This window comes from Pongo pygmaeus, chromosome 2 (genome assembly GCF_028885625.2).
Source record: "Pongo pygmaeus isolate AG05252 chromosome 2, NHGRI_mPonPyg2-v2.0_pri, whole genome shotgun sequence".
NCBI classification, from domain to species: Eukaryota; Metazoa; Chordata; class Mammalia; order Primates; family Hominidae; genus Pongo; species Pongo pygmaeus.
Window position 1 is genome coordinate 67,808,704 of NC_085930.1, and position 24,377 is coordinate 67,833,080.

The 24,377-nt window shown below is 42.7% G+C and overlaps 1 protein-coding gene across 3 annotated transcripts in view; it reads right to left on the minus strand.

Moving 5' to 3' along the window:
• The window catches only part of FANCD2 (FA complementation group D2), a 72,263-nt gene that overhangs the window by 11,135 nt on the left and 36,751 nt on the right, over nucleotides 1–24,377 (minus strand). For 2 of the 3 annotated variants that reach the window (XM_054481388.2, XM_054481389.2), the window contains exons 21-36: nucleotides 23,467–23,586; nucleotides 22,949–23,022; nucleotides 22,497–22,643; nucleotides 21,881–21,981; nucleotides 21,396–21,511; nucleotides 20,048–20,156; nucleotides 16,100–16,210; nucleotides 15,719–15,828; nucleotides 14,402–14,545; nucleotides 10,903–11,019; nucleotides 7,922–8,050; nucleotides 7,686–7,804; nucleotides 3,221–3,331; nucleotides 1,873–2,003; nucleotides 572–665; nucleotides 164–286 (exon numbers count right to left, since the gene is read on the minus strand). In XM_054481388.2, the coding sequence (XP_054337363.1) occupies nucleotides 164–286; nucleotides 572–665; nucleotides 1,873–2,003; nucleotides 3,221–3,331; nucleotides 7,686–7,804; nucleotides 7,922–8,050; nucleotides 10,903–11,019; nucleotides 14,402–14,545; nucleotides 15,719–15,828; nucleotides 16,100–16,210; nucleotides 20,048–20,156; nucleotides 21,396–21,511; nucleotides 21,881–21,981; nucleotides 22,497–22,643; nucleotides 22,949–23,022; nucleotides 23,467–23,586 (1,856 nt within the window). The remainder of the gene's footprint in view (nucleotides 1–163; nucleotides 287–571; nucleotides 666–1,872; nucleotides 2,004–3,220; nucleotides 3,332–7,685; nucleotides 7,805–7,921; nucleotides 8,051–10,902; nucleotides 11,020–14,401; nucleotides 14,546–15,718; nucleotides 15,829–16,099; nucleotides 16,211–20,047; nucleotides 20,157–21,395; nucleotides 21,512–21,880; nucleotides 21,982–22,496; nucleotides 22,644–22,948; nucleotides 23,023–23,466; nucleotides 23,587–24,377) is intronic. The other variant, XM_063661725.1, reaches the window with a different exon arrangement.

The window sequence follows — 24,377 nt, forward strand, 5'->3', positions numbered from 1 at the left end:
AGGGTTTCACTATGTTGGCCAGGTGGGTCTCAAAACTCCTGACCTCAAGGTGATCCTCCTGCCTCAGCCTCCCAAAGTGCTGGGATTACAGGCATAAGACACCATGCCCAGCCTGATGATGATTCTATCTTAAGGGAAAAACTGGAGGAAAGAACTCCCTTACCTGGTCAGTGTAGGGAATGTAGAGGAAGACGCATCTTTAGGAGAGTTGATCAGTTCTGGGACACCAACACCAGCAATCTCCTCTATGGCCTTCAGAATGCTGTCTGTGTGCTCCAGGTAGATACTGCATTGAGAGTCAAATATTTGACCCACTGATTAACAAAGTAGAATACAACTACAGATTCCTCTAATTCCTCTATGATCTGAATTAACAATAAGCAGTTAGCTGACAGTATAAAACAGAACCAGAGGATCTTAAGATCCACATGTTCCAAATTGTGTTCATTTTTAACCTACTTCATTGTTTTCAAATTCCCACTAAAAAGGTCATTTGTCCAGTCTCTGACAAACAACAGTAGTAAAACAGAAAAAGGCTATTTGGCTCATTGGAAGAAACCAAACATCTCACCAGAGCAAAGCATGGAGCTGGTCATTAGAGATGTTGCTCTTCTCTTTATCCCCACTTGGCCACACCCGACAGAGGAATTGTCTGGCAAGGGAAGCTGTTAGAAAAGAAGACAAAGGAATCTTATATATGGGAACTTGACCTCATTCTTGCTTTTCGGGCTTTTGAGGATGATTATTGACCAAAAGGATTATTAGTTTAGATTTACTAAGACGTTCCCGGTCTAACAGGCAACTTATAAAAAGCTGTCATGTTCCTGATCCACTGGCCCTTTTGCCAGACATAAACTCATTTGCCTAAGGCTCAACACGTCCCACCCCAAACCCATCCTGAAACACACAGACATGCAAACATGAACATAAATACAGACATACAACATAAATACAGAGAAAAGGAACGCTGCTGGGCAGTGGGAAGGCCAATCTTGTTCCTCCTGGGCTGGCCAATAGCAGTGGTCACCTCCAAGATTCAGACCAAACCTTCCCCTTTTAATCAATAGGGAAAAATAAAGGTTTGTTTTGCATTTTTATCTTGCTTTCTGATGTGCTGCCAACTAGGATGAGCTGCATTCTGCATTCTAAGAGCTATAATAAAAGACAGTTTAAGAAAGAGGCCAGGGCTGGGCACAGTGGCTCACGTCTGTAATCCCAGCACTTTGGGAGGCTGAGGCAGGTGGATCACGAGGTCAGGAGTTCGAGACCAGCCTGACCAACATGGTGAAACCCCGTCTCTACTAAAAATACAAAAATTGGCTGGGCATGGTGGTGTGCGCCTGTAATCCCAGCTACTTGAAAGGCTGAGGCAGGAGAATCGCTTGAACCTGGGAGGTGGAGGATTGCAGTGAGCCAAGATCGTGCCATTGTACTCCAGCCTGGGCGACAGAGCAAGACTCTGTCTCAAAAAAAAAGGAAAAGGCCAGGGAAGAGGCTAGTATTTCTTTTACACTTGACCCTGATTTCTCCTTTATCTCCTACTTTATTAACCTCGTGATTTATGTCTTGTTTTGTCAAATGTCTCAGATAATTTTTTTTTTTTTAAAGGAAGAACATGATTAAACTTAAGCCAAAAAGAAAACTATCTACTCAGCTTGTCTAACCAAACTCAGACTAAGCAATTTTAGCAGAAATCAGTCAGGTTGTTCTGGGAAAATGACCTTCTTGGTATAGCAAGAGGGTCTGTCCAAGGTTATGTGGGGATTTACATGTAAAAATGTCCTGGGAAGCCCCAAGTTTACAAGTGTGAGACATTAGTCCTATTCATTAAAAAAAAAAAAAAAAAAAAAAAAAGGAATCTGGGCCCATCACCAATTTTTTCTTTCTTCTGAGTAGAAGCTGTCGATTTCTCCAAAATAACCATCAAAAGTCTGATGAGATAAAGAGCACACTGGAAACTGGGAATGCTTTGATGGAAATTCTGCAAGTAATGGAAGCTCTGGCTGTAAGGAGACAAGAAAAACGAACAAATGCAATAGTATCCTATGTATTACAGATATATTTAAATCCACATGACGTGCCCAAGTCCCTTTAAGTGTTTGACGGCCTAATCAGAATCCTCCTTATTTTCAGGTGCTTTAGTAGCAACCCTCTTCAGGCATCTTGGTAGAAAACCATACCTTTGTATGGAAAAAGCCAGGGCAGAAGACAGCCCCATTGATGGAATGTTGGCCTTGAAGGGGTCATGTATGCTGAGAAACTCAAGCACCATGCTAATATGTACAACCCTAGATAAATTATCTGCTCTTTAAGGCCTTAGGCAATACACTGAAAATAATTTTTAAAATCTGGGTTCACAGGCCGGGCATGGTGGCTCATGCCTGTAATCCTAGCACTTTGCTAGGCTGAGACAGGCAGATCACCTGAGCTCAGGAATTAGAGACCAGCCTGGCCACATGGCGAAAACATCTCTACAAAAATATAAAAATTAGTAGGGTGTGGCAGCATGCGCCTGTAATCCCAGCTACTTGGGAGGCTGAGGCAGTACAATCACTTGAGCCCAGGAGGTGGAGGTTGCAGTGAGCTGAGATCACTCCAGCCTGGGTGACAAAGTGAGACTCTCTCTCAAACAAAAAAAAAAAAAAAAAAAAGAAGAAATAAGGTCCTGACCTATAGACAGGGATGATAGCACTGACTGCTGACCCAGTGATGGTCTAGGTTACCAAGGGAAGTGAGAGAAAGACCAAGTCACTCTGACTGAAAGGGGAGGGGGCTGAAAGCCATGCCCCTGAGATCATGTCACCTCCCTTGTCCACTGCCTACCCCTCAGCCACATAAGGTCTTCCTACAAGACAAGGGGAAAGAAACAGGCTATCAGTGATAACTAGCTGCTGCCTAATTACCCAAACCTGCTGGGAGACAGTAGGTCCCTGGAGAATCAAGAGTTGATTACAGATGGTCAATGTTTTCATCATTATTACTTGAAAAGGCTGAGTTTATGGGCTGATGCATTCATGAAGATTTAGCATGATTATTCAAGGTTTCTAATACTTCAGGATTTATCAGAATATATAGATGAGAAAGCTCATATATGAGGAGTAGCTGAAAATAATTTCCTTTACAACTACTGAAAGACACCCAGGTTATTTTAAAGAAAGTTGCCAATCCTGTTCCTAGGAGTTTCTTGGGACAACAATCTTGGCTATGTAGTATGACTCACCTGAGTAGTTCCTCCAAAGGCTGGCTGTGTTCTCCCTGTTTCAGTCGGCTACTAAGGACATGGAGGGCTGAATACAGTAAATTCTGATTTTCAGGTTGAGAAAATCCACTCCTAAGGAAGTCAAGGTAAGAGGGGTTAGCTTAGTTTCTGGAAAACTACTTGGATAGTATTTAAGGATCCTGGCCTCCAGTCTATACCATCAATAGTTTAACGGTTTGAAAAAAGAATTGAGATGTCAGGCGTGGTGACTCACACCTGTAATCCCAGCACTTTGGGAGGCTGAGGCGGGCGAATCACGAGGTCAACAGATGGAGACCATCTTGGCCAACATGGTGAAACCCCATCTCTACTAAAAATACAAAAATTAGCTGGGCGTGGTGGCAGGCGCCTGTAGTCCCAGCTACTCCGGAGGCTGAGGCAGGAGAATCTCTGGAACTCGGGAGGTAGAGGCTGCAGTGAGCCGAGATTGTGCCACTGCACTCCAGCCTGGTGACAGAGCGAGACTCCATCTCAAAAAAAAAAAAGAAAAAAGAATTGAAATGGAAAGTACTGAAGTACCAAATTCAATCACAGCTCTAAGTATCAGAGTAGAAACTGAAGTATATCCAAAGTAATCTTTCCTGAAGTCTTCATAGGTTTCTTTTCTTCTTTCCTCTTTCTTTTCACAGGCGTGAGCCACCATGCCTGGGCCATAGGTTTATTTTGAAGGGCAAAAAGCTCTCCTTCATTCCCTATATTTTAGAGATATGTAGTCTTCTTCAAAAATATAGGAATAATTTTGTCAAACTGCTAAATCAATGTCCAGCCCATAGCGGTACTTACCCCTTCTCCTACATTAATGAGTCAAGTCTTGACATTTCTATCTTTGGATTACCTTTCATATTGTCCCTTCCTTTCCAAGCCCAGACCATCATTTTGGCTAGGCCCCTATCAATACATGTGTAGATCATAGTGACACCTTTTGAGTGTTCTTTTTGCATCCCTTTTCAATCTGTCCTGCACTCTGCTGCCAGAAATGTTTTCTTAAACCACTGCTTTCATTGTTATGGCTGTGATCATAAAACTCCAAAATGGCTTCCCTGGACAACATTTAAATTATTCTGCCTGACTTTTGAGGCCCAGCACAATCTGACCTCCTAGATCTTCTCCTCTAGAAGCATCTTCCCGATCACCAGTGATAGTCATTCTTCCTTTCAAAAAATGTATTCTGAGGGCCTATTAGGTGTCAGGTTTTTGGTCTACCATAGCTTCAAGGAGATATAGTTGATGTACAATAAACTTCCTGTATTTAAAATGTTGAATTTGGGCCAGGTATTGTGGCTCACGCCTCTAATGCCAGCACTTTGGGAGGCAGAGGAGGGTGGATCACTTGAGCCCAGAGGTTCAAGACCAGCCTGGGGGCAACATGGCGAAACCCCGTCTCTACCAAAGAAAAAAAAAAGGAAAAATTAGCTGGGCATGGTGGTATGTGCCTGCAGTCCCAACTGCTTGGAGGCTAAGGTGGGAGGATTTATAAGCCTGGGAGGCAGAGGTTGCAGTGAGCTGTGATTGTGTTACTGCACTCCAGCCTGGGCAACAGAGCAAGACCCTGTCTCAGGAAAAAAAAAAAAAAAAAAAAAAAAAAAGCCGGGTGTGGTGGCTCACACCTGTAATTCCAGCACTTTGGGAGGCTGAGGTGTGTAGATCATGAGGTCAGGAGTTCAAGACCAGCCTGGCCAAGATGGTGAAACCCCATCTCTACTAAAAATACAAAAATTAGCCAGGTGCAGTGGCAGGCGCATGTAATCTCAGCTATTCAGGAGGCTGAGGCAGGAGAATCACTTGAACCAGGGCGGCAGAGGTTACAGTGAGCCGAGATCGTGCCACTGCACTCCAGCCTGGGCGACAGAGTGAGACTCTGTCTCTCACACACACACAAAAGCATGGGAAACAAGTTTAGAATATACTATGTAAAACCACAGGCTAAATTGCTAAAAATATTCCTGTACCAGACCCTGGTGGACATACGCTTTTTTTTTTTTTTTTTTTTTTTTGAGACAGAGTCTCGCTCTGTTGCCCAGGCTGGAGTGCAGTGGCGCGATCTCGGCTCACTGCAAGCTCCGCCTCCCGGGTTAAGGCCATTCTCCTGCCTCAGCCTCCTGAGTAGCTGGGACTACAGGCGCCTGCAACCACGCCCGGCTAATTTTTTGTATTTTTAGTAGAGACGGAGTTTCACCATGTTAGCCAGGACGGTCTCGATCTCCTGACCTCGTGATCCACCCGCCTCAGCCTCCTCAAAGTGCTGGGATTACAGGCGTGAGCCACCGCCCCCGGTCAGTGGACATATGCTTTCATTTCCCTTGATTAAATACCTAAGGACGGAATGGCTGAGTCACATGGTAGGTGCATGTCTATCTTTTTAAGAAACTACCAAACTATTTCCCAATATGGATGTACCATTGTAAAGTCCCCCTAGAAGCATGTGAGAGCTCCAGATGCTCCACCTTCTCACCAACACTTGGCATGCTAGGTCTTTTTAATGTAGCTATGCTAGTTAGTGTGTTGTGCTATCTCATTGTGCTTTTAATTTGCATTTCCTTAAGAAGTAATAAATAAACATCCTTTCATGTATTTATTTTAATTGTTGTTTCATAATTTTTAGAGATGGTTTATTTTCTGTGTTAACTTCGCTGGGCCATGGTGCCCAGATTTTTTTTTTTGAGACAGGGTCTGGTTCTGTTGCCCAGGTTGGAGTGCAGTGTTGCAATCTTGGCTCACTACAACCTCCGCCTCACAGGCTCAAGCCATCCTGTCACCTCAGCCTCCTGAGTAGCTGGGACTACAGATGCATGCCACCATGCCCAGATAATTTTTGTATTTTTTATAGAGACAGGGTTTTGCCATGCTTCCCAGGCTGGTCTTGAACTCCTGAGCTCAAGTGATCCACCCACCTTGGCCTCCCAAAGTGTTGGGATTACAGGCATAAGCCACGATGTCAGGCCCCTTTCACATGTTTATTTGCCATCTGTAAGTCTCTTTGATAAATTGTTCAAATTTTTTGTCAGGCACTGCTTTTAGGTACTGAGGATATAAAATATAAAAATGACAGACATCTGCCTTCATGGAGCTCAGAGTCTAGCAGGAAAGACTGATGAACAAGTAATTATAATAAAATGAGATTAAGTTGTATCACGAACGGATAAGAGTGTTAGAAGAGAACTGGGGGTTAGAGAGGCAGGATGGATGCTTACGTTCAGATCTCAAGAGATGTGATGAGTCAGAAAAAGCTGGGGATCAAGAAGAGTGGGGGTCCTGGCAGGAGAATGAACATGTGCAAAGCCTCCCACGTAAAAGCTATATAGGGTGCTCAAATTAATTCAGTGAGGCTGGAGGCAGAGTATAACATAATAAGTGGAATAGCAGGAGTCAGAAGAAGACCTAGAGGCTAGGTAAGAGAGTTTTAACTCAAGAAAAATCTAAGAGCAATCGAAATCAAAATTGGGATAGGATCAAACTGGGTTTATGTTAGGAAGATCACTCTTACTGCCATGTGAAGAATGGACTGAGAGAGGCCAAGCGTGAACCTAGCCCAGTCCAGGTTGAGAGATAATGGGAGTCTGGAAGCAGTGGAGAAACAGGGACAGATGGCTATCTAGATGTTATTTATAACAGAAAATAAAATCAACAGGATTTGGCAATCAGATGTGGGAAAAAGACGGTGGAGAGCAGAGGGAGGGACAAAGAATAACTCCTGGTTTCTGGTTCAGGCAACTGGTGGTACCATTTACTAAGCCAGGTAAAGCTGAAGGAGCATGCTAGGGATGACACATTCCATTTTGGATGTGGAGTGTGAGGTGTCAATGACACATCTAAGGAGGTGTTGAGTAGGCAGTTGGATATAAACGCCTATAGCTCAGAAAATAAATTTTGGCTAAATTTAAGCTTGGGTAGGATTGACCAGAAATCTTGTATAATGAGGACAGAGAGCCCAAGGCCTGTCCCTGAGGAACAAAAGTATTTAAGGGGCACACCTCCCTTAGTTCTACTTTTGTCCATGTTGTACCTTCCACTTCCTTCCTTTATCTCTCTAAAGGCCATGTACCCTTCTGGGGTTCCCTCGAGTCCCACTGTTTCCATGAAGGTATTTTGGAATAGCCCAGCTCACAGTGTTCAGCTCGTCACCAAACAATCTGGAATTAAAGCATGCTAAAGGAAACTGGACTGAGGATCAGATGGCCACATCTGTTATATGTCAGCTCATCAGCAAGTCACCTAATCTGTCAAATGCATTAACAATAGTGGCTCCAAAGGACTCAAAGGGTACAAGATCAAACGAAATAATACAGACAAAAACAGTCCCACAAAATTAATGAACGATATTCACATAAGATTTTTGAACCTTTCTTCTCTACATTTCAGTGCCTTGGTGACTGTTAAGTAAAAGCAAGTATATACTCATTTCTCTCCACACTTCCCACATACTTACCAAGCAAAAAGCCCATGAAAAATCTGCAGCAGCTTCTGATAGCAGGAAGACATTATGTGGTACTCCTGAACTTTCACTCCTGGTCCATCAACTACACTGTGATTCTCAGCAGCTAAACACTAAAAATAAAAATGATTTTAGGACAGTTGCTTCAGTAATTGTCCTCATTTTCCTTTTTCTCAGCCAAAAATGAAACCTCATATTTGCTTAGCAGCTTCTAAGTCTAGGCTTCTGACCTGAAAATAGTTGTGAATGTTCTCCAGGTGGTTACACATTGGGGTCAGCAGTTGAAAAACACAATGAACAATTTCTTGGGCAGATCTCTGTTGGAGATGTGAGAATCCAATATTCCGGCTTCCTTTGTTCTATAATAAATTCAGAGTTATGAGTGAAGAAACTGCTGGATAGCTTCTCAGAAACTAAGGGTTTGCAATGGAGTCAAGTCAAACTTGTGTCACCAGGTAGGAGCGGATGGGAGAAATGAGTTGTTCACCTAAGACTGTATTCTGACAGAGGGATAAAAATCTTGCTCCATCTTCCAATGACTGAGAGACTGGCTTTTGTAGAGTAGGAACAGTGTTTGATTGAGACATATAGCCCTATCATAACTAATCAGATAAAGGTCACATAAAAGTAGAAATCATTTAGGTTGACAAATGTAGAGCAATAGACTCCTTCTTCTACTTTTTTTTTTGAGACAAGGTTCTGCTCTGTCACCCAGGCTGGAGTGCAGTGGCACGATCACAGCTTACTGCAGCCTTGAATTCCTGGGCTCAAGTGATCCTCTCACCTCAGCATCCTGAGTAGCTGAGACCACAGGCACATGCCAACAAACATGGCTAGTTTTTGTATTCTTTTGTAGAGATGGGGTTTAACCACGTTACCCAGGCTGGTCTCAAACTCCTGAGCTCAAGCAATCCACCCATCTTGGCCTCCCAAAGTGTTGGGGTTAAAGGCGTGAGCCACTGTGCCCTGCCTCCCTCTTATAATTGAAAAACAAACAAGCCTGGGCAACATGCTGAAACTCTTCTTTACAAAAAATACAAAAATTAGCTGAGTGTGGTGGCACATGCCTGTGGTCCTAGCTACTCAGGAGGCTGAGATAGGAGGATTACTTGAATCCCGGAGGTGGAGGTTGCAGTGAGCCAAGATTGTGCCACTACACTCCAGCCTGGGCAATAGAGCAAAGCCCTGTCTCAAAAAGTAGAGCCAATAGTGAATACAAAGAAGAATGAATTGCTGGGCACTGTGGCTCTCGCCTGTAATCCCAGCACTTCGGGAGGCCAAGGCAGGTGGATCATGAGGTCAAGAGATCAAGACAATCCTGGCCAACATGGTGAAATCTCATCTTTACTAAAAATACAAAAATTAGCTGGGCGTGGTGGCACACACCTGTAGTCCCAGCTCCTCGGGAGGCTGAGGCAGGAGAATCACTTGAACCCGGGAGGCGGAGGTTGCAGTGAGCCAAGATCAAGCCACTGCACTCCAGCCTGGCAACAGAGCAAGACTCCGTCTCAAAAAAAAAAAAAAAGAAGACGAAGAAGAAAAATGAATCAAGAAATGGGATATATTAATGTTTAAATGCTTATACCCAAGATTTTCTCATTTTGTTATATGCACCGTCCAACTGCTTCCCCGGATGCTAGGTGCCCGTTTGTACACTGTATACACATCTGAAGTTCTGGACGTTCTAGACAGCTTACTACTACACTGAGGCATGGGCCCAGGCTTAGTTTGGGAGGCTGTTGAAACCAAAATTCAAGTAAAGAACAGGATTCAGGAATGTTTAGGGCATTTAGAAATACATTTCGTAGGCTGGGCGCGGTGCCCACGCCTGTAATCGCAGCACTTTGGGAGGCCGAGGTGGATGGATCACGAGGTCAGGAGTTCGAGATCAGCCTGATGAACATGTTAAAACCCCATCTCTACTAAAAATACAAAAATTAGCTGGGTGTGGTGGCGCATGCCTGTAGTCCCCAGCTACTCAGGAGGCTGAAGCAGGAGAATCGCTGGAACCCAAGAGGCAGAGGCTGCAGTGAGCCGAGATTGCACCACTGCACTCCAGCCTGGGCGACAGAGCGAGACTCCATCTCAAAAAAAGAAATACATTTCTTATTCCAAGTGCCCTTCTATTTTCTGTTTCACTTTTTTTTTTTTAATTTCTGAGACTGAGTCTCATTCTAATGCCCAGGCTGGAGTGCAGTAGCATGATCTTGGCTCACTGCAGCGTCTGCCTCCTGGGTTCAATCAAGTCTTCTGCCTCAGCCTCCCAAGTACCTGGGACTACAAGCATGCGCCACCACACCTGGCTAATTTTTTTGTATTTTTAGTAGAGACAGGCTCTTGCCACGTTGGCCAGGCTGGTCTCAAACTCCTGACCTCAGGTGATCCACCTGCCTCGGCCTTCCAATGTGCTGGAATTACAGGTGTGAGCCACTGCACAGGTAGACTTCCTTTTTGTTGTTGTTGTTTGAGACAAAATCTGTCACCCAGACTGGAGTGCAGTGGTGCAATCTCAGCTCACTGCAACCTCCTCCTCCCCATGCCTCAGCCTCCCAAGTAGCTGGGACTATAGCTGCGCCACCATGCCCGGCTAGTTCTTTTTGTATTTTTAGTAGAGATGGGGTTTCACTATGTTGGCCAGGCTATTCTCGAACTCCTGAACTCAAGTGATCTGCCCTCTTCGGCTTCCCAAAGTGCTGGGATTACAGGCGTGAGCCACCACGCCCGGCCTTCAGACTTCCTATTTAAAGCAAGATGAGGCCGGGCGCAGTGGCTCACACCTGTAATCCCAGCACTTTGGGAGGCGAAGGCGGGTGGACCACAAGGTCAGGAGATTGAGACCATCCTGGCTAACACGGTGAAACCCTGTCTCTACAAAAAATACAAAAAATTAGCCAGGCGTGGTGGCGGGCGCCTGTAGTCCCAGCCACTCAGGAAGCTGAGGCAGGAGAATGACATGAACCCAGGAGGCAGAGCTTGCAGTGAGCCTAGATCACACCACTGCACTCCAGCCTGGGCGACAGAGAGAGACTCCATCTCAAAATAAATAAATAAATAAATAAAGCAAGATGAATATTGTCTGGCAACACGGCTGTACCCATGCTACCCAATGACCCAAACACAATACCAAAGAAAGTGACAACTTTTTCATCATAATACCTCCTTTGTTCCCAAATCCACTAAGCCCAAGTCCTATGCTTCTGCCTACACTAACCTTGAGAAAGGGGACTCTCCTGGCAATAAGAGGTGTCAGCATACTCTCCAGCTTCTGGGAGAGATCTTCCAGCAAGAAAAGCAGCTCAGAGGGCCCAAGTTGCACAACTTCTGTAGCCTGTCACATGGAGGAAAGGATTAGGTCCAAGAATGTCCTAGTCATTTCATGATAATTTTTTTCTTTTTTTTTTGTAAATGTGCAGTGGCAAGATCATAGCTATTCCAGCCTTGAACACCTGGGCCCAAGTTATCCTCCCATTTCAGCCTCCCAAGTAGCTGGGACTATAGACACATGCAACCATGCCCAGCTACATTTTTTTTTTTTTATTAATAAGAAATGAGGTCTCACTATATTGCCCAAGCTGGTCTCAAACTCCTGGGCTCAGACGATCCTTCTGCCTCAGCCTCCCAATGTGCCAGGATTACAGGTATGAACCACCACACGTGGGCCCAGCAAATTTTTAAATTTTTTTATACAGACGGGGTCTCACTTTGTTGCCCAGGCTGGTTTCAAACTCCTGGGCTCGAGCAATCCTCCTGCCTTGGCCTCCCAAGGTATTGGGATTATTGACAGGCATGAGCCACCACACCTGGCTATTTCATGTTAATACTTCCCAATGGGTGAAAAAAAAAATTTTTTTTTTGAGACAGTCTTGTTCCGTCACCCAGGCTGGAGGGCAGTGGCACGATCTTGGCTCACTACAACCTCTGCATCCCAGGTTCAAGCAATTCTCCTGCCTCAGCCTCCCAAGTAGCTGGGATTACAGGTGCCCACCACCACGCCTGACTAATTTTTGTATTTTTAGTAGAGATGGGTTTCATCACGTTGGCCAGGCTAGTCTCAAACTCCTGACCTCAGGTGATACGCCTGTCTCGGCCTCCCAAAGTGCTGTGATTAGAGGCGTGAGCCACCGCGCCCGGCCGGGTAAATAATTTGACTTTTATTTATTTATTTACTTATTTTTGAGACAGGGTCTCGCTCTGTTGCTCAGGCTGGAGTGCAATATTGTGTTCACAGCTCACTGCAGCCTCTACCTCCTGGACTCAAGTGATGGTCCCACCTCAGCCGCCCAGGTAGCTGGGATCACAGGTGTGCATCACCATGCCTGGCTACTTTTTTTTTTTTTTTTTTTTACTTTTTGTAGAGACAGGTCTCACTGTATTACCTAGGCTGGTCTCAAACTCCCAGTACTTCGGGAGGTCAAGGCAGGCAGATCATTTGAGGTCAGGAGTCTGAGACCAGCCTGGCCAATATGGTGAAATCCCATCTCTACTAAAAATACAAAAATTAGCTGATGTGGTGGTGGGCACCTGTAATCCCAGCTGCTTGGGAGGCTGAGGCAGAAGAATCGCTTGAGCTCAGGAGGCAGAGGCTGCAGTGAGCCAAGATCACGCCACTGCACTCCAGACTGACGGACAGAGCAAGACTCTGTCTCCAACAAACAAACAACCAAACAAAAAAACTAGCCGGGTGTAGTGGGGCATGCCAGTGGCCCTAGATACTTGGAAGGCTGAGGTGGGAGGATCACTTGATCCTTGAACCCAGGAGTTCAAGGTTGCAGTGAGCTATGATCTTGCCACTGCACTTCAGCCTGGGTGACAGAGCAAGACTCTGTCCCTAAAAAGAAAAAAGAGGCAAGGGAGGAAATTGCACCCATCTCATATAAAGGATAGCTATTATGCTCTGTCATATAATAAAGTCAAGCATGTCCAAAATAAATATTCGGAATAGTAAAATAATAATTCAAGACAGGATAGTTTAGAAGACATACTTCTTCTCTATAAAGTCCTCTGTATACCTTTCCAGTTGTGGATCCAAGATGCATTTCCTAAATATCCTGTGATTTAAAAAATGACTTTGAATGCCACACGCAGGGTTTGGAAAAAAAAAAGACTAATTCAAGGGAATTTCACTTTTGTCTGTTCATTAAATAATCCTTTCATACTTCTTTTCCTCTAATGTTTTGCTACTATTAACTCTGGGCAGGATCCCAGAGTGATCCCAGTGGAATAACTGTATTACACTGCCAGAAGCAGAAGGGGTGAAATACAGTCTCACTGCAAACTGCTCACTCAATACACATTTATGTGGAATCTCCTAAAGGCGAGATGATGTAGAAAGATTAAAAAAAAAAAAAAAAAAGATATGGCTGGGCGTGGTGGCTCACACCTGTATTCCCAACACTTTGGGAGGCCAAGGTGGGCGGATCACGAGGTCAAGAGATCGAGACCATCCTGGCTAACAACGGTGAAATCCCGTCTCTACTAAAAATACAAAAAATTAGCCAGGCATGGTGGCAGGCGCCTGTAGTCCCAGCTACTCGGGAGGCTGAGGCAGGAGAATGGTGTGAACCTGGGAGGAGGAGCTTGCAGTGAGCCAAGATCCCGCCGCTGCACTCCAGCCTGTGTGACGGAGCGAGACTCCATCTCAAAGAAAAAGAAAAAAAAAAAAGATACTATTTCTGTTCTGAAGGTACCCACATTCGTGTAAATTTCAGGTGAAAATTAATGCTATTTCAATTTCTCTTAACCTGGAGAAATTCTACTCTCTGATGAAATCCCATCTCAAAAGTTACTTTATCTGTGAAAATGTCCTCCACTCCCAAATTCAATATAAACATCATTCTCTCACTAGAGTTTCACTAGTCCTTGGTTCAGACCATTAATACCGTTATTTGGCATCAATAAAGCTAGGGGGCTGGGCACGGGGGCTTGCGCCTGTAATCCCAGGACTTTGGGAGGCCAAGGCAGGTGATCACGAGGTCAGGAGATCGAGACCATCCTGGCTAACACAGTGAAACCCCGTCTCTATAAAAAATGTACAAAAAATTAGCCGGGCGTGATGGCGGGCGCCTGTAGCCCCAGCTATTCAGGAGGCTGAGGCAGCAGAATGGCGTGAACCCAGAAGGCAGAGCTTGCAGTGAGCAGAGATCGCGCCACTGCACTCCAGCCTAGGCGACAGAGCGAGACTCTGTTTCAAAAAAAAGAAATTAATAATAATAATAAAGCTACGGTACTGCTAGCTATTTCCACTTCTTTGATTAGATTGGAAGCTATTTGAAGGCAAGCATGATGCTCTATGTACTACTGAAATGCAAGTGCCTTGATTAGTGGCAAACACAAAATAGGACTCAGTAAGCAACTGTCGGGTGCTGAACAAATGTTGTGAAAAAGTGAAAAGGGCATTGACTTCTAAGAACCAGAAGAGTGCTCCTCTACAAAAATAATCTAGGTAGCTTATTAGTAGTAGAAGTAGTAACCTAAATGTAAGGATTACATCATTGGCATGATATTTTATAATGTCTGACACATTATTAAAAACCTTATGACTTACAATCACCAGTATGAGGATGATTATTCATCATTGCTTTCACATATAAAGGCTTTTAAAGTAGTCTAACTTCTATCCTCAGTGTCACAGTGTTCTTTGTGAAATAAGAATAGACCTGAGGAACTTTCTGAAAGAAGATTAAATTCTGAGATCCTAGCCTGTCACTTACTTCAGTGTGCATTTCAGTATCTAAGATGAACTTCGTCACAAATCCACAATGTAGAATAGAAAAGACCTCAATATCCAGCTCTCGGAAAAAAGCATGGGAATTATATAGTAACAATGATGTCTTTTCTTCCTTCCTTGTGAACTCCTATGGGGAAGTCACAGCAACAAAGAGAATAAATAAATCTTCTATATTAATCGAATTTTAATAAAAACTTCAAAGTGCAAATATGCATTTATTTAATGTAAAAAATTACATTTTCATTATAATAACAACTTCCTCTAGCCAAAGTCCCTAAATATTCCCAAGACAGAGCACCTAATTTAAGATGGGGATACAAGTCACACATCAAGACCCTTAGCTGGTTTCTATTTAGGGATGATCTATTAGGCAAATCAAGGCATTTAGGTCCAGTACAGAAAACTGTGAGCTGGCTGGGCGTGGTGGTTCACGCCTGTAATCCCAGCACTTTGGGAGGCTGACGTGGCTGGATCACGAGGTCAGGAGTTTGAGACCTGCCTGGCCAAGATGGTGAAACCCTGTCTCTACTAAAAATACAAAAATTAGCTGGGTATGGTGGTGCAAGCCTGTAATCCCAGCTACTTGGGAGGCTGAGGCAGGAGAATCACTTGAACCCGGGAGGTGGAGGTTGCAGTGAGCCAAGATCACACCACTGCACTCCAGCCTGGGTGACAGAGCGAGACTCTATCTCAAAAAAAAAAACAAAAAACAAAAAACACAAAAAACTGTGAGCTTAGGGGCCAGAATGATCTGGCTTCAAACCCTAGCTCCAGCATTTATTAACTGTGTGACTCTGGGCAAGTCACTTGCCCTCCCTGGGTCTTAGTTTCCTCCTTTATTAAATGTGGTATTAATATGAAACTTGGGCTCTTACAAAAACTATACCTAATAAATATACAATAAATGGTGGCTGATCAACAGAAATAATTGGGATCCATGTGGTCCAAGCAATTTCAAACACATGAAACTCATTCTGCGAACAGTACAAATGTAAAGTAAAAGGGAACTACTGGTAATCAAGTACCTCAAGAGAGAATTGAATGTACTGCTTGTGTACAAAAAGGGAGTAAAACAGTCAAGAAAATAATCAGAAAAAACAGTCAACAGTGTATGGCAGGAATAAGGACCTAAAGTCTAATCTGAACTTTGCTACTAAGCAGATTACTCCAAGGCCTAAGAGAGTTTTGGCTCACTGTTTCCTATTTTTTTTTTCTTTGTAAAATGCAGAGAATAGAGCTTGGTTTCTGTTAATCTCACTGGGATGTCACAAACCTTCACGGATACCCATCATTCCAATACCTTGTTCAGCTGGCCTCTAGGAGATGGCGTAGGGTCACATTCTGAATTTTTCTCTTCTGAAAGTGTGTCAGAGGAGGATGTCTTGTTGCCATCTGTTTTTTGTTTCCTTTCTTTTATATTAAAAAGAGAAAAGTGACTCAAGTAATTAATAATCATGTTTGCCAAATATCATTGCCCTCAGAAAACAACCTGTTGGAAACTGCCTAGAGGTAGAAGAGGTAATTTTATAACCCTAAATTACAGTGTATTAATAAATCTAATAAAGAAAGAGTTCAGTTATACAATTGTTCCAATTACTGATGCCATGATATACATAACTTTTAGGTTAATTCAATGAAGCTTATTTAGAGACACAAGACAAGAGGAAAAGAACATACTTACCTATTTTTCCTTTCTTTCTGATTTTTGCTGAAATAGCAGTAACAGTATGAGGTGTTATATCTAAAGTTTCCACGTCAAAGTTTCCAAGAGGAGGGACGTAGTCTGGGGTGACTGAAACAAACAGCAGGCTGAAGTTCAATGTGTACCAATTACACACCACCATTAGACTTGAAATTCAGTCACTCCATTGGCTAAAAACTAGTTTCCAAAATTACCAAGCATGGCTGAATGCTTATAAGACATATTCAAGTCATCTGACATTGTTTTGGCATAGCAAAATGGCCAGAGATAACACAGAAATATCATATTAAGTATGATCAATTATCATAAAACCACTTTAAATAATGATATATAACTAACAAACAGAAAAAAAATAAAACAAACATTTAAAATCTAAATGGTGGCCAGGCAGGGTGGCTCGCACCTGTAACCCCAAGCACTTTGGGAGGTCAAGGCACACGGATCACCTGAGGTCAGGAGTTCAAGACCAGCCCGGCCAACATGGTGAAACCCTGTCTCTACCAAAAATACAAAAATGAGCCAGGTGTGCTGGCGGACGCCTGTAATCCCAGCTACTTGGGAGGCTGCAACAGGAGAACTGCTTGAACCCAGGAGGCAGAGGTTGTAGTAAGCAGAGATTGCACCACAACACTCCAGCCTGGGCGACAAAGCAAGCCTCTGTCTCAAAAAAAAAAAAAAAAAGGAAAGATATATATTTATGGCGTACATGAGATATTTTGATACAGGTACACAATGTATAATAATCACATTAGGGTAAATGGGGTATCCATCACCTCAAGCATTTATCATTTCTTTGTGTTACAAACAATCCAATTATACTATTTTAGTTATTTTTAAATGTACAGTAAGTTATTGTTGACTGTAGTCACCCTGTTGTGCTATCAAAAACTAGATCTTGGCTGGGCTCTCTGGCTCATGCCTGTAATCCCAGCACTTTGGGAGGCCGAGGCAGGTGGATCACTTGAGGTCAGGAGTTCGAGACCAGCCCAGCCAACATGGTGAAATTCCATCTCTACTAAAAGTACAAAAATTAGCTGGGTGTGGTGGTGCACACTTCTAGTCCCAGCTACTCGGGAGGCTGAGGCAGGAGAATTGCTTGAACCCAGGAGGCAAAGGTCACAGTAAGCCGAGACCATGCCACTGCACTCCAGCCTGGGTGACAGAGCGAGACTCCATCTCGAAAATACAAAAACAACTATATCTTATTCATTCTATCTAGTTATATTCTTGAACCTATTAACCACCCTCATTTTTCCCAGTCCCCCAACCACCATTACCCTCCCCAGCCTCTGGTAACCATACTTCTACTCTATCTCCATGAGTTAAATTATTTTAATTTTCACCTCCCACAAATATGTGAAAATATGTTGTGCCTGGCCTATTTCACTTAACATAATGTCCTCCAGTTCCATCTGTATTGTTGCAAACAACAGGATCTCATTGTTTTTTATGGCTGAATAGTACTCCATTGTGTACATGTACCACATTTTATCCATTTACCCGCTGATGGACACTTAGGTTGCTTCCAAATCTTGACTATTGTGAATAGTGCTGCAATAAACACGGGAGTGCAGATATCTCCTTGGTATACTGATTTCCTTTCTTTTGGGTATATACCTACCAGTGGCATTCCTGATCATATGGTGATTCTATTTTTAGTTTTTTGAGGAAACTCCAAACTGTTCTCCATAGTGCTTGTACTAATTTACATTCCCACCAATAGTGTACAAATGTTCTCTTTTCTCCATATTCTCACCAGCATCTGTTATTGCCTGTCTTTTGGATAAAAGCCATCTTAACTAGGGTGAGATGATATCACATGGCAGTTTTGATTTGCATTTCTCTGATGCTCAGTGATGTTGAACACCTTTTCATATATCCACCATTTGTATGTCTTCTTTTGAGAAATGTCTATTCAGACCTTTTACCCATTTTTCAATCCGAATAAATGTTTTTTCCTATCTTTATATATTCCAGTTATTAGTCCCCTGTCAGATACATAGTTTGCAAATATTTTCTCCCATTCTGTGGGTTGTCTCTTCACTTTCGTGTTTCCTTTGCTATGCAGAGGAAAGGAACTTAACTTTTTAACTTAATGTGATCCCATTTGTCCATTTTTGCTTTGGTTGCCTGCGCTTGTAGGGTATTCCTCAAGAAATCTTTGCCCACTCTAATGTCCTGAAGAGTTTTCTGAATGTTTTTTGTTATTGTTGTTGTTAGTAGTTTCATAATTTGAAGTCTTAGATTTAAGTCTATAATCCATTTTGATTTTTGTATATGGCAAGAGATAGGGGTCTAGTTTCATTCTTCTGCATACGGATATCCAGTTTTCCCAACACCATTTATTGAAGAGAGTGTCCTTCCCCAATGTATATTCTTGGCACCTTTGCTGAGAATGAGTTCATTGTAGGTGTATCGATTTATTTCTGGGCTCTCTTCTGTTCCATTGGTCTATGCATCTGTTTTTATGCCAGCACCATGCTGTTTTGGTTACTATAGCTCTGTAGTATAATTTGAAGTCAGGTAATGCAATTCCTCCAGTTTCATTCATTTTACTCAGGACAGCTTTGGCTATTCTGGGTCTTCGGTGGTTCTATATAAATTTTAGGCTTTTTTTTCTATTTCTGTGAAGAACGTCATTGGTATTTTGATAGGGATTGCCTTGAATCTGTAGATTGTGTTGGGTAGCACGGAAATTTTAACAATATTAATTCTTCCAATCCATGAACATGAAGTATCTTTCCTTTTTTAATTTCCTCCTCAGTTTCTTGCATCAATGTTTCATAGTTCTCATTATAGTGCTCTTTCACTTCTTTGGTTAAGCTTATTCCTATTTTATTTGTAACTTTTATTTTATTTGTAGCTATTGTAAACGGATTACTTTCTTGATTTTTTTCAGATTCTTAGTTGTTGGCATACAGAAATGCTACTCATTTTTATATGATGATTTTGTATCTTGCAACTTTACTGAATTTATCTAATAGTTTTTTGGTGGAGTCTTTAGGCTTTTCCAAATATAAGATCATATCATCTGCAAACAAGGATAATTTAACATCTTCCTTTCCAATTTGGATGCCCTTTCTTTCTTTCTCTTGTCTAATTGTTCTAGCTAGGACTTCCAATATTGTATTGTATAATAGTAGTATTATATAAGTGGGTATCCTTGTCTTGTTCCAGATCTTAGAGGAAAGGCTTTCAGTTTTTTCCTGTTCAGTTTAATAGTAGCTATGGGTCTATACCCAGTTTTCTGAGGGTTTTTTATGATGAAAGGATGTTGAATTTTATAAAATTTTTTTAAGCATCAATTTAAATAACATGTGGTTTTTGTCCTTCATTCTGTTGATAGGATGTATCACATTGATTTACATATGTTGAACAATCCTTGCATCCCTGGGATAAATCATCCCATTTGGCCATGATGAATGATCTTTTTTTTATTTGTTTTTGAGATGGGAGTCTCGCTCTGTCACCCAGGCTGGAGTGCAGTGGCACGATCTTGGCTCACTGCAACCTCCGCCTCCCAGGTTCAAGCGATTCTCCTGTCTCAGCCTCCCAAGTAGCTGGGATTACAGGTGCCCACAACCACGCCTGGCTAATTTTTGTATGTTTAGTACAGACAGGGTTTCACCATGTTGGCCAGGCTGGTCTCGAATTCCTGACCTCAAGTGATCCACCCGCCTTGGCTTCCCAAAGTGCTGGGATTACAGGCATGAGCCACCTCACGCCCGGCCGATATTTTTAATGTGTTGCTGAATTAGGTTTGCTAGTATTTTGTTAGGATTTTTGTATCAGCATTCATCAGGGATATTGGCCTGAGGTTTCTTTTTTTGATGTGTCTTTGTCTGGTTTTGGTATTAGGGAAAGCTAAGTGCTTTATTGCCTCACTACTGGCCTAGTAGTACTACCAGTATAGGACACTTCCCTTACCTGCCAAGTACTTTTCCAGGATTATTTGCAATTCTACGATGTGCTTTAACCGGGTAAGCACCTTCCCCTTCATCTCAGGTGATGTTTCCTGGCAGAAGGCATTCACAATCTGCAAAGTACAAATTACATTCTCATACTTCCAAATGTTCAGATTTTAATCTTGTTTGTATTATTTATCCAGAGCTGAGTGATGTCTCTGAAAAGCAGGATCTTTGAGTTTAGTCTGTAATAGAACTGTCCTCAGCAACGTGGTATAGAGAAAAAAAATCTCTGGGCCAAAATATAGGAGATTCAGCCAGGCGTGGTGGCTCATGTCTGTAATCCCAGCACTTTGGGAGGCCAAGGCAGGAGGATCACTTGAGGCCAGGAGTTCGAGACCAGTCTGGCCAACATGGTGAAAGCCCATGTCTACCAAAAATACAAAAATTAGCTGGGCATGGTGGCACACATCTGTAATCCCAGCTACTAGGGAGGCTGAAGCAGGAGAATTGCCTGAACCTGGGAGGTGGAGGTTGCAGTGAGCCGAGATTGAGCCACCGCACTCCAGCCTGGGTGATAGAGCAAGACTCCGTCTCAAAAAAACAAAAAACAAAGGAGATTAGGCTTATGACCCTAGTTTTACTTATTACTAGTTATGTTACAAGGTGGAATAGCCAGAGAGCACACAATTTGGTGAAACAAGTTCTATACTGCTACTTACTAACTGTATAACCTTGGCTGAGTCTTTAACCTTTCTAAGTATTTCTTCATAAAGATATGAGTCCAGCACTTGGTACAGTGTAAGTACTTAAAAATTTTTAATGATTTTGAACTCCCTATACTTGAAATTCGTATGTGTAAAATGAGGACAATAGCTATCCTGCCCATATCATAATAGAGCTGTGGTAATCAAATAAGCTCATTCCAGTGCACAAACATTCCTGAAATAATATGTGAGAGGAAGACAGTGAGGTAGAGATATAAGATGTTGCCATCGTTGTCATTATCACTAAACACAAATATGTTCTAATGGGAGGGAAATTACCACCACTCACTGAATCAAAACAGTAGGCATATGCCTGTGCTAGGATGAACAGCAGTTACACAGTGAAGAAGGTGAGAAGGTCATTCTAGGCAGAAGGCGGCTTGGAGAAAATAAAGCATGGGCAATGTGAAGTGAATTCTAAGTATTCTAATTTAGCTACATAAGGAGGTTCATATAATTGGCGAGTGGTGGGACATAACAGCTAGAGAAGCACACGGGGGTTAGTGCTTGGTGAGGACTTCTAGGGAGTCTTGTGGGAACTAAGAAAATAGTTTTAAGAAAAACTATGCACAATAAGTGAAACATCCTATTAATTCTGCTCACCTCTCGGAACCAGTTGAGAGTAAGAAATATGAGAGAACACATGAATGAACACTCTTTAGCAGACATGGACTCCAACCTCTCTCCAGGCTCCAGGTCAGTTAGGAATATAGGACAATCTGAGAGAGAACAAACATTTCCAACTACCTTTAGTGCAAGGCAATAAAACCTGGAGGTTGCCTCTGGAGCTAGCTCTCCTTGCTATTTACTTTCCCCTTTAACTAACATTTGAAGGCCCAGATCTGATTAAAATATTTGCATATTGTATAGCAATCAACAAATATAATCAGAAAGTTTTTGCAACAATTGATTTGTTAACATAATGGGATTCTGTATGTAATATTTTCTCTTTGGAATTCCAAGGCTAAACTATTCTGTTGAAGTTAGAAAATTCCTCCCCACATATACCATGTACTGATCTGCCCTTTCCCTAAGTTTACCAAAGAAAGAGTATAAAGAAGAAAGGATCTGATGACTTCATCCCATACCTAGTAGACCATCAATCTCCTCCAAGTTTCCGTTATGCTGTCTCTCCACACAAAGTCTCAGTAACCGGAAATACGGAGCCAGGCACAATGGAGACACCAATCTGAGAAGGAAAAATAAATTTCTAGACCACACTTCATAGGTGTATTACTCCACGTACATAGGGAGCTATTACTCCACATACATAGGGACCACAACTTCTTTTTTTGAGACAGAGTCTTGCTCTGTCACCCAGTCTGGAGTGCAGTGGCACGATCTCAGCTCACTGCAACCTCTGCCTCCCAGGTTCAAGCAATTCTCCTGCCTCGGTCTCCTGAGTAGCTGGGATTATAGGCGCATGCCACACTGCCCGGCTAATTTTTGTATTTTTAGTAGAGACGGTGTTTCGCCACATTGGCCAGAAAATAATCTCAGAATATCTGTTGGCTCACACAAGGCAATATAAATCTCAAGCCAAGGATCCAAGAAAAAACAAGGAATCTGCCCCATTCTCCTAAGCTCTCCAAACACCATTTGTCTCGAGAGAAACTTTTTTGACTCAACTTCCCCACCAAGAACTGTGGAATTCCCCGTGAACATTCAAAACACTAAGGTTTAGAAAAGAAAAACTATACTGACTTTTGGCCTGATTCCTGTGAAGTCACAGGACCCCCATCTTTTGCAAAGTCCTGAGAAAACAGCAGCGGCAAGAGGTTTATGGCGATCCCATCCTGAGTGTTGTATTCTTCCAGTCCATACAGCGCTTTCACAGGAAATGGAAAGTCACTGCGGAGAAAAACCAGAATCTGATGCTGCAGCTCAGGAATACACAGGGCTACAGGGAAAACCACTAGAGCAAACCAATTTCAAACACAACATCATGGGGAGAAATTAGAAACGGAAGAACAAACAGTGAACCTTTTAGGAATTTTGGAGCTAAGGGTGCAGGGGTGCTGGGGTTGGGAGGAAAGAAACTGTGGGACTGGGCAGCTGTGGCTGAGGTCAAGGGTATTCTGAAGTTTGTATCAGCTACTGACAGAATTGATGTAACTTCACCAGTACAACCAAGCCAGCAGGTAAACAATACCTACCCTTCCGGAACAACACAGGAGTCCACTACGAAGGCATCCTGGAAATCATTACAGATGGTATGCCCAACCCATTCCTTCAGGAAGCAAACAAACAAAAAGGGCAGTGCAGGGTGTACTTGCTGTAGAGCCCTAGATAAATTACTTTTAACCTTTCTAAGTCTCAGTTCCCTCATTTCTAAAAAGAAAGTAATAATAAATATCTCATTATTGTGAAGTAGAAAAGAGAGAGTGCATAAAAAGCACTTAGCACAAGGCCTAGCATAGAATAGGGCTCTCAGACAGATAATAGCCATCATCATTAACAAAGTCAATCTCTTCTTTACTATTGTGATTGTTATTAAGTGAAGGAGGCCTCAGAGAAGAGCCGTGAGGCAGGGTAGGGCAGAAAAGCCTTTCCCAATTAGAATTTAGGAGAGGTCACAGGATGATCTATTTTCACACTGCAACAGAAAGGCTTGAAGAGTGTAGTAAAGCAGCTCTCATGCTTTATTGCTTTAAGAAAAGACAATTGGCTTTACCAGGGCTTTTGGATCCAGCTTTTCATGTTGGATCAGGTTGGCAAATTCATCATAGTAAAGTGCAGAGGCCTGAGGAGACTGCTCACTGCAGGAGTGAACCAACTGCAACAAGGAGGTCACCTGGAGCAAAGAGGAAGAACGGTTTAAACCTTGGGCTGCCAATCCTTCCCAAACTCCACTCGCCCCATTCAAGACTGTTTTATCACTTTCTGATTTTACCGGCAAAGCTCTAGGTCTCACTTGAAGTTTTCCTGAATGTTCTGACCCGTCTGTCTCTTTCTGATATCATCCCTTTTCCAATCTGCCAGACACTGCAGCCAGATTAATTTTTCTAAAGTAAAGCTTTGATTTTGCCATTTTCATGCTAAGAAACCCTTAAGGAATACCTCTGCCTAAAGAAGGAAATAAAAATTATTGCTTTACATGCAAGGCTCTCTGTTTTCTCTCTCAAAAAGCTTTTTCTTTTTTTCTTTTGAGACGGAGTCTTGCTCTGTCGTCCAGGCTGGAGTATAGTATTGTGATCTCGGCTCACTGCAACCTCCACTTCCCCAATTCAAGCAATTCTCTTGCCCCAGCCTCCTGAGTAGCTGGGACTACAGGTGCCTGCCACCATGTCCAGCTAATTTTTTTGTACTTTCATTAGAGATGGGATTTCACCATGTTGGCCAGGCTGGTCTCAAACTCCTGACCTCAAGTGATCTTTCTGCCTTGGCCTCCCAAAGTCCTGGGATTACAGTCGCAAGCCACCGTGACCTGCCTGAACTAGCTTTATGTCCCACTTTCCAATTATATACTTATTTGTCCCCATGCTTCAACCAAAGTGTTATTCCATAAACATGACATATCTTTCTTGCTAAGACTTTAAAATTTAATTAGAGAGAGTAAATGGATATGGAAATAAATGCAACTGG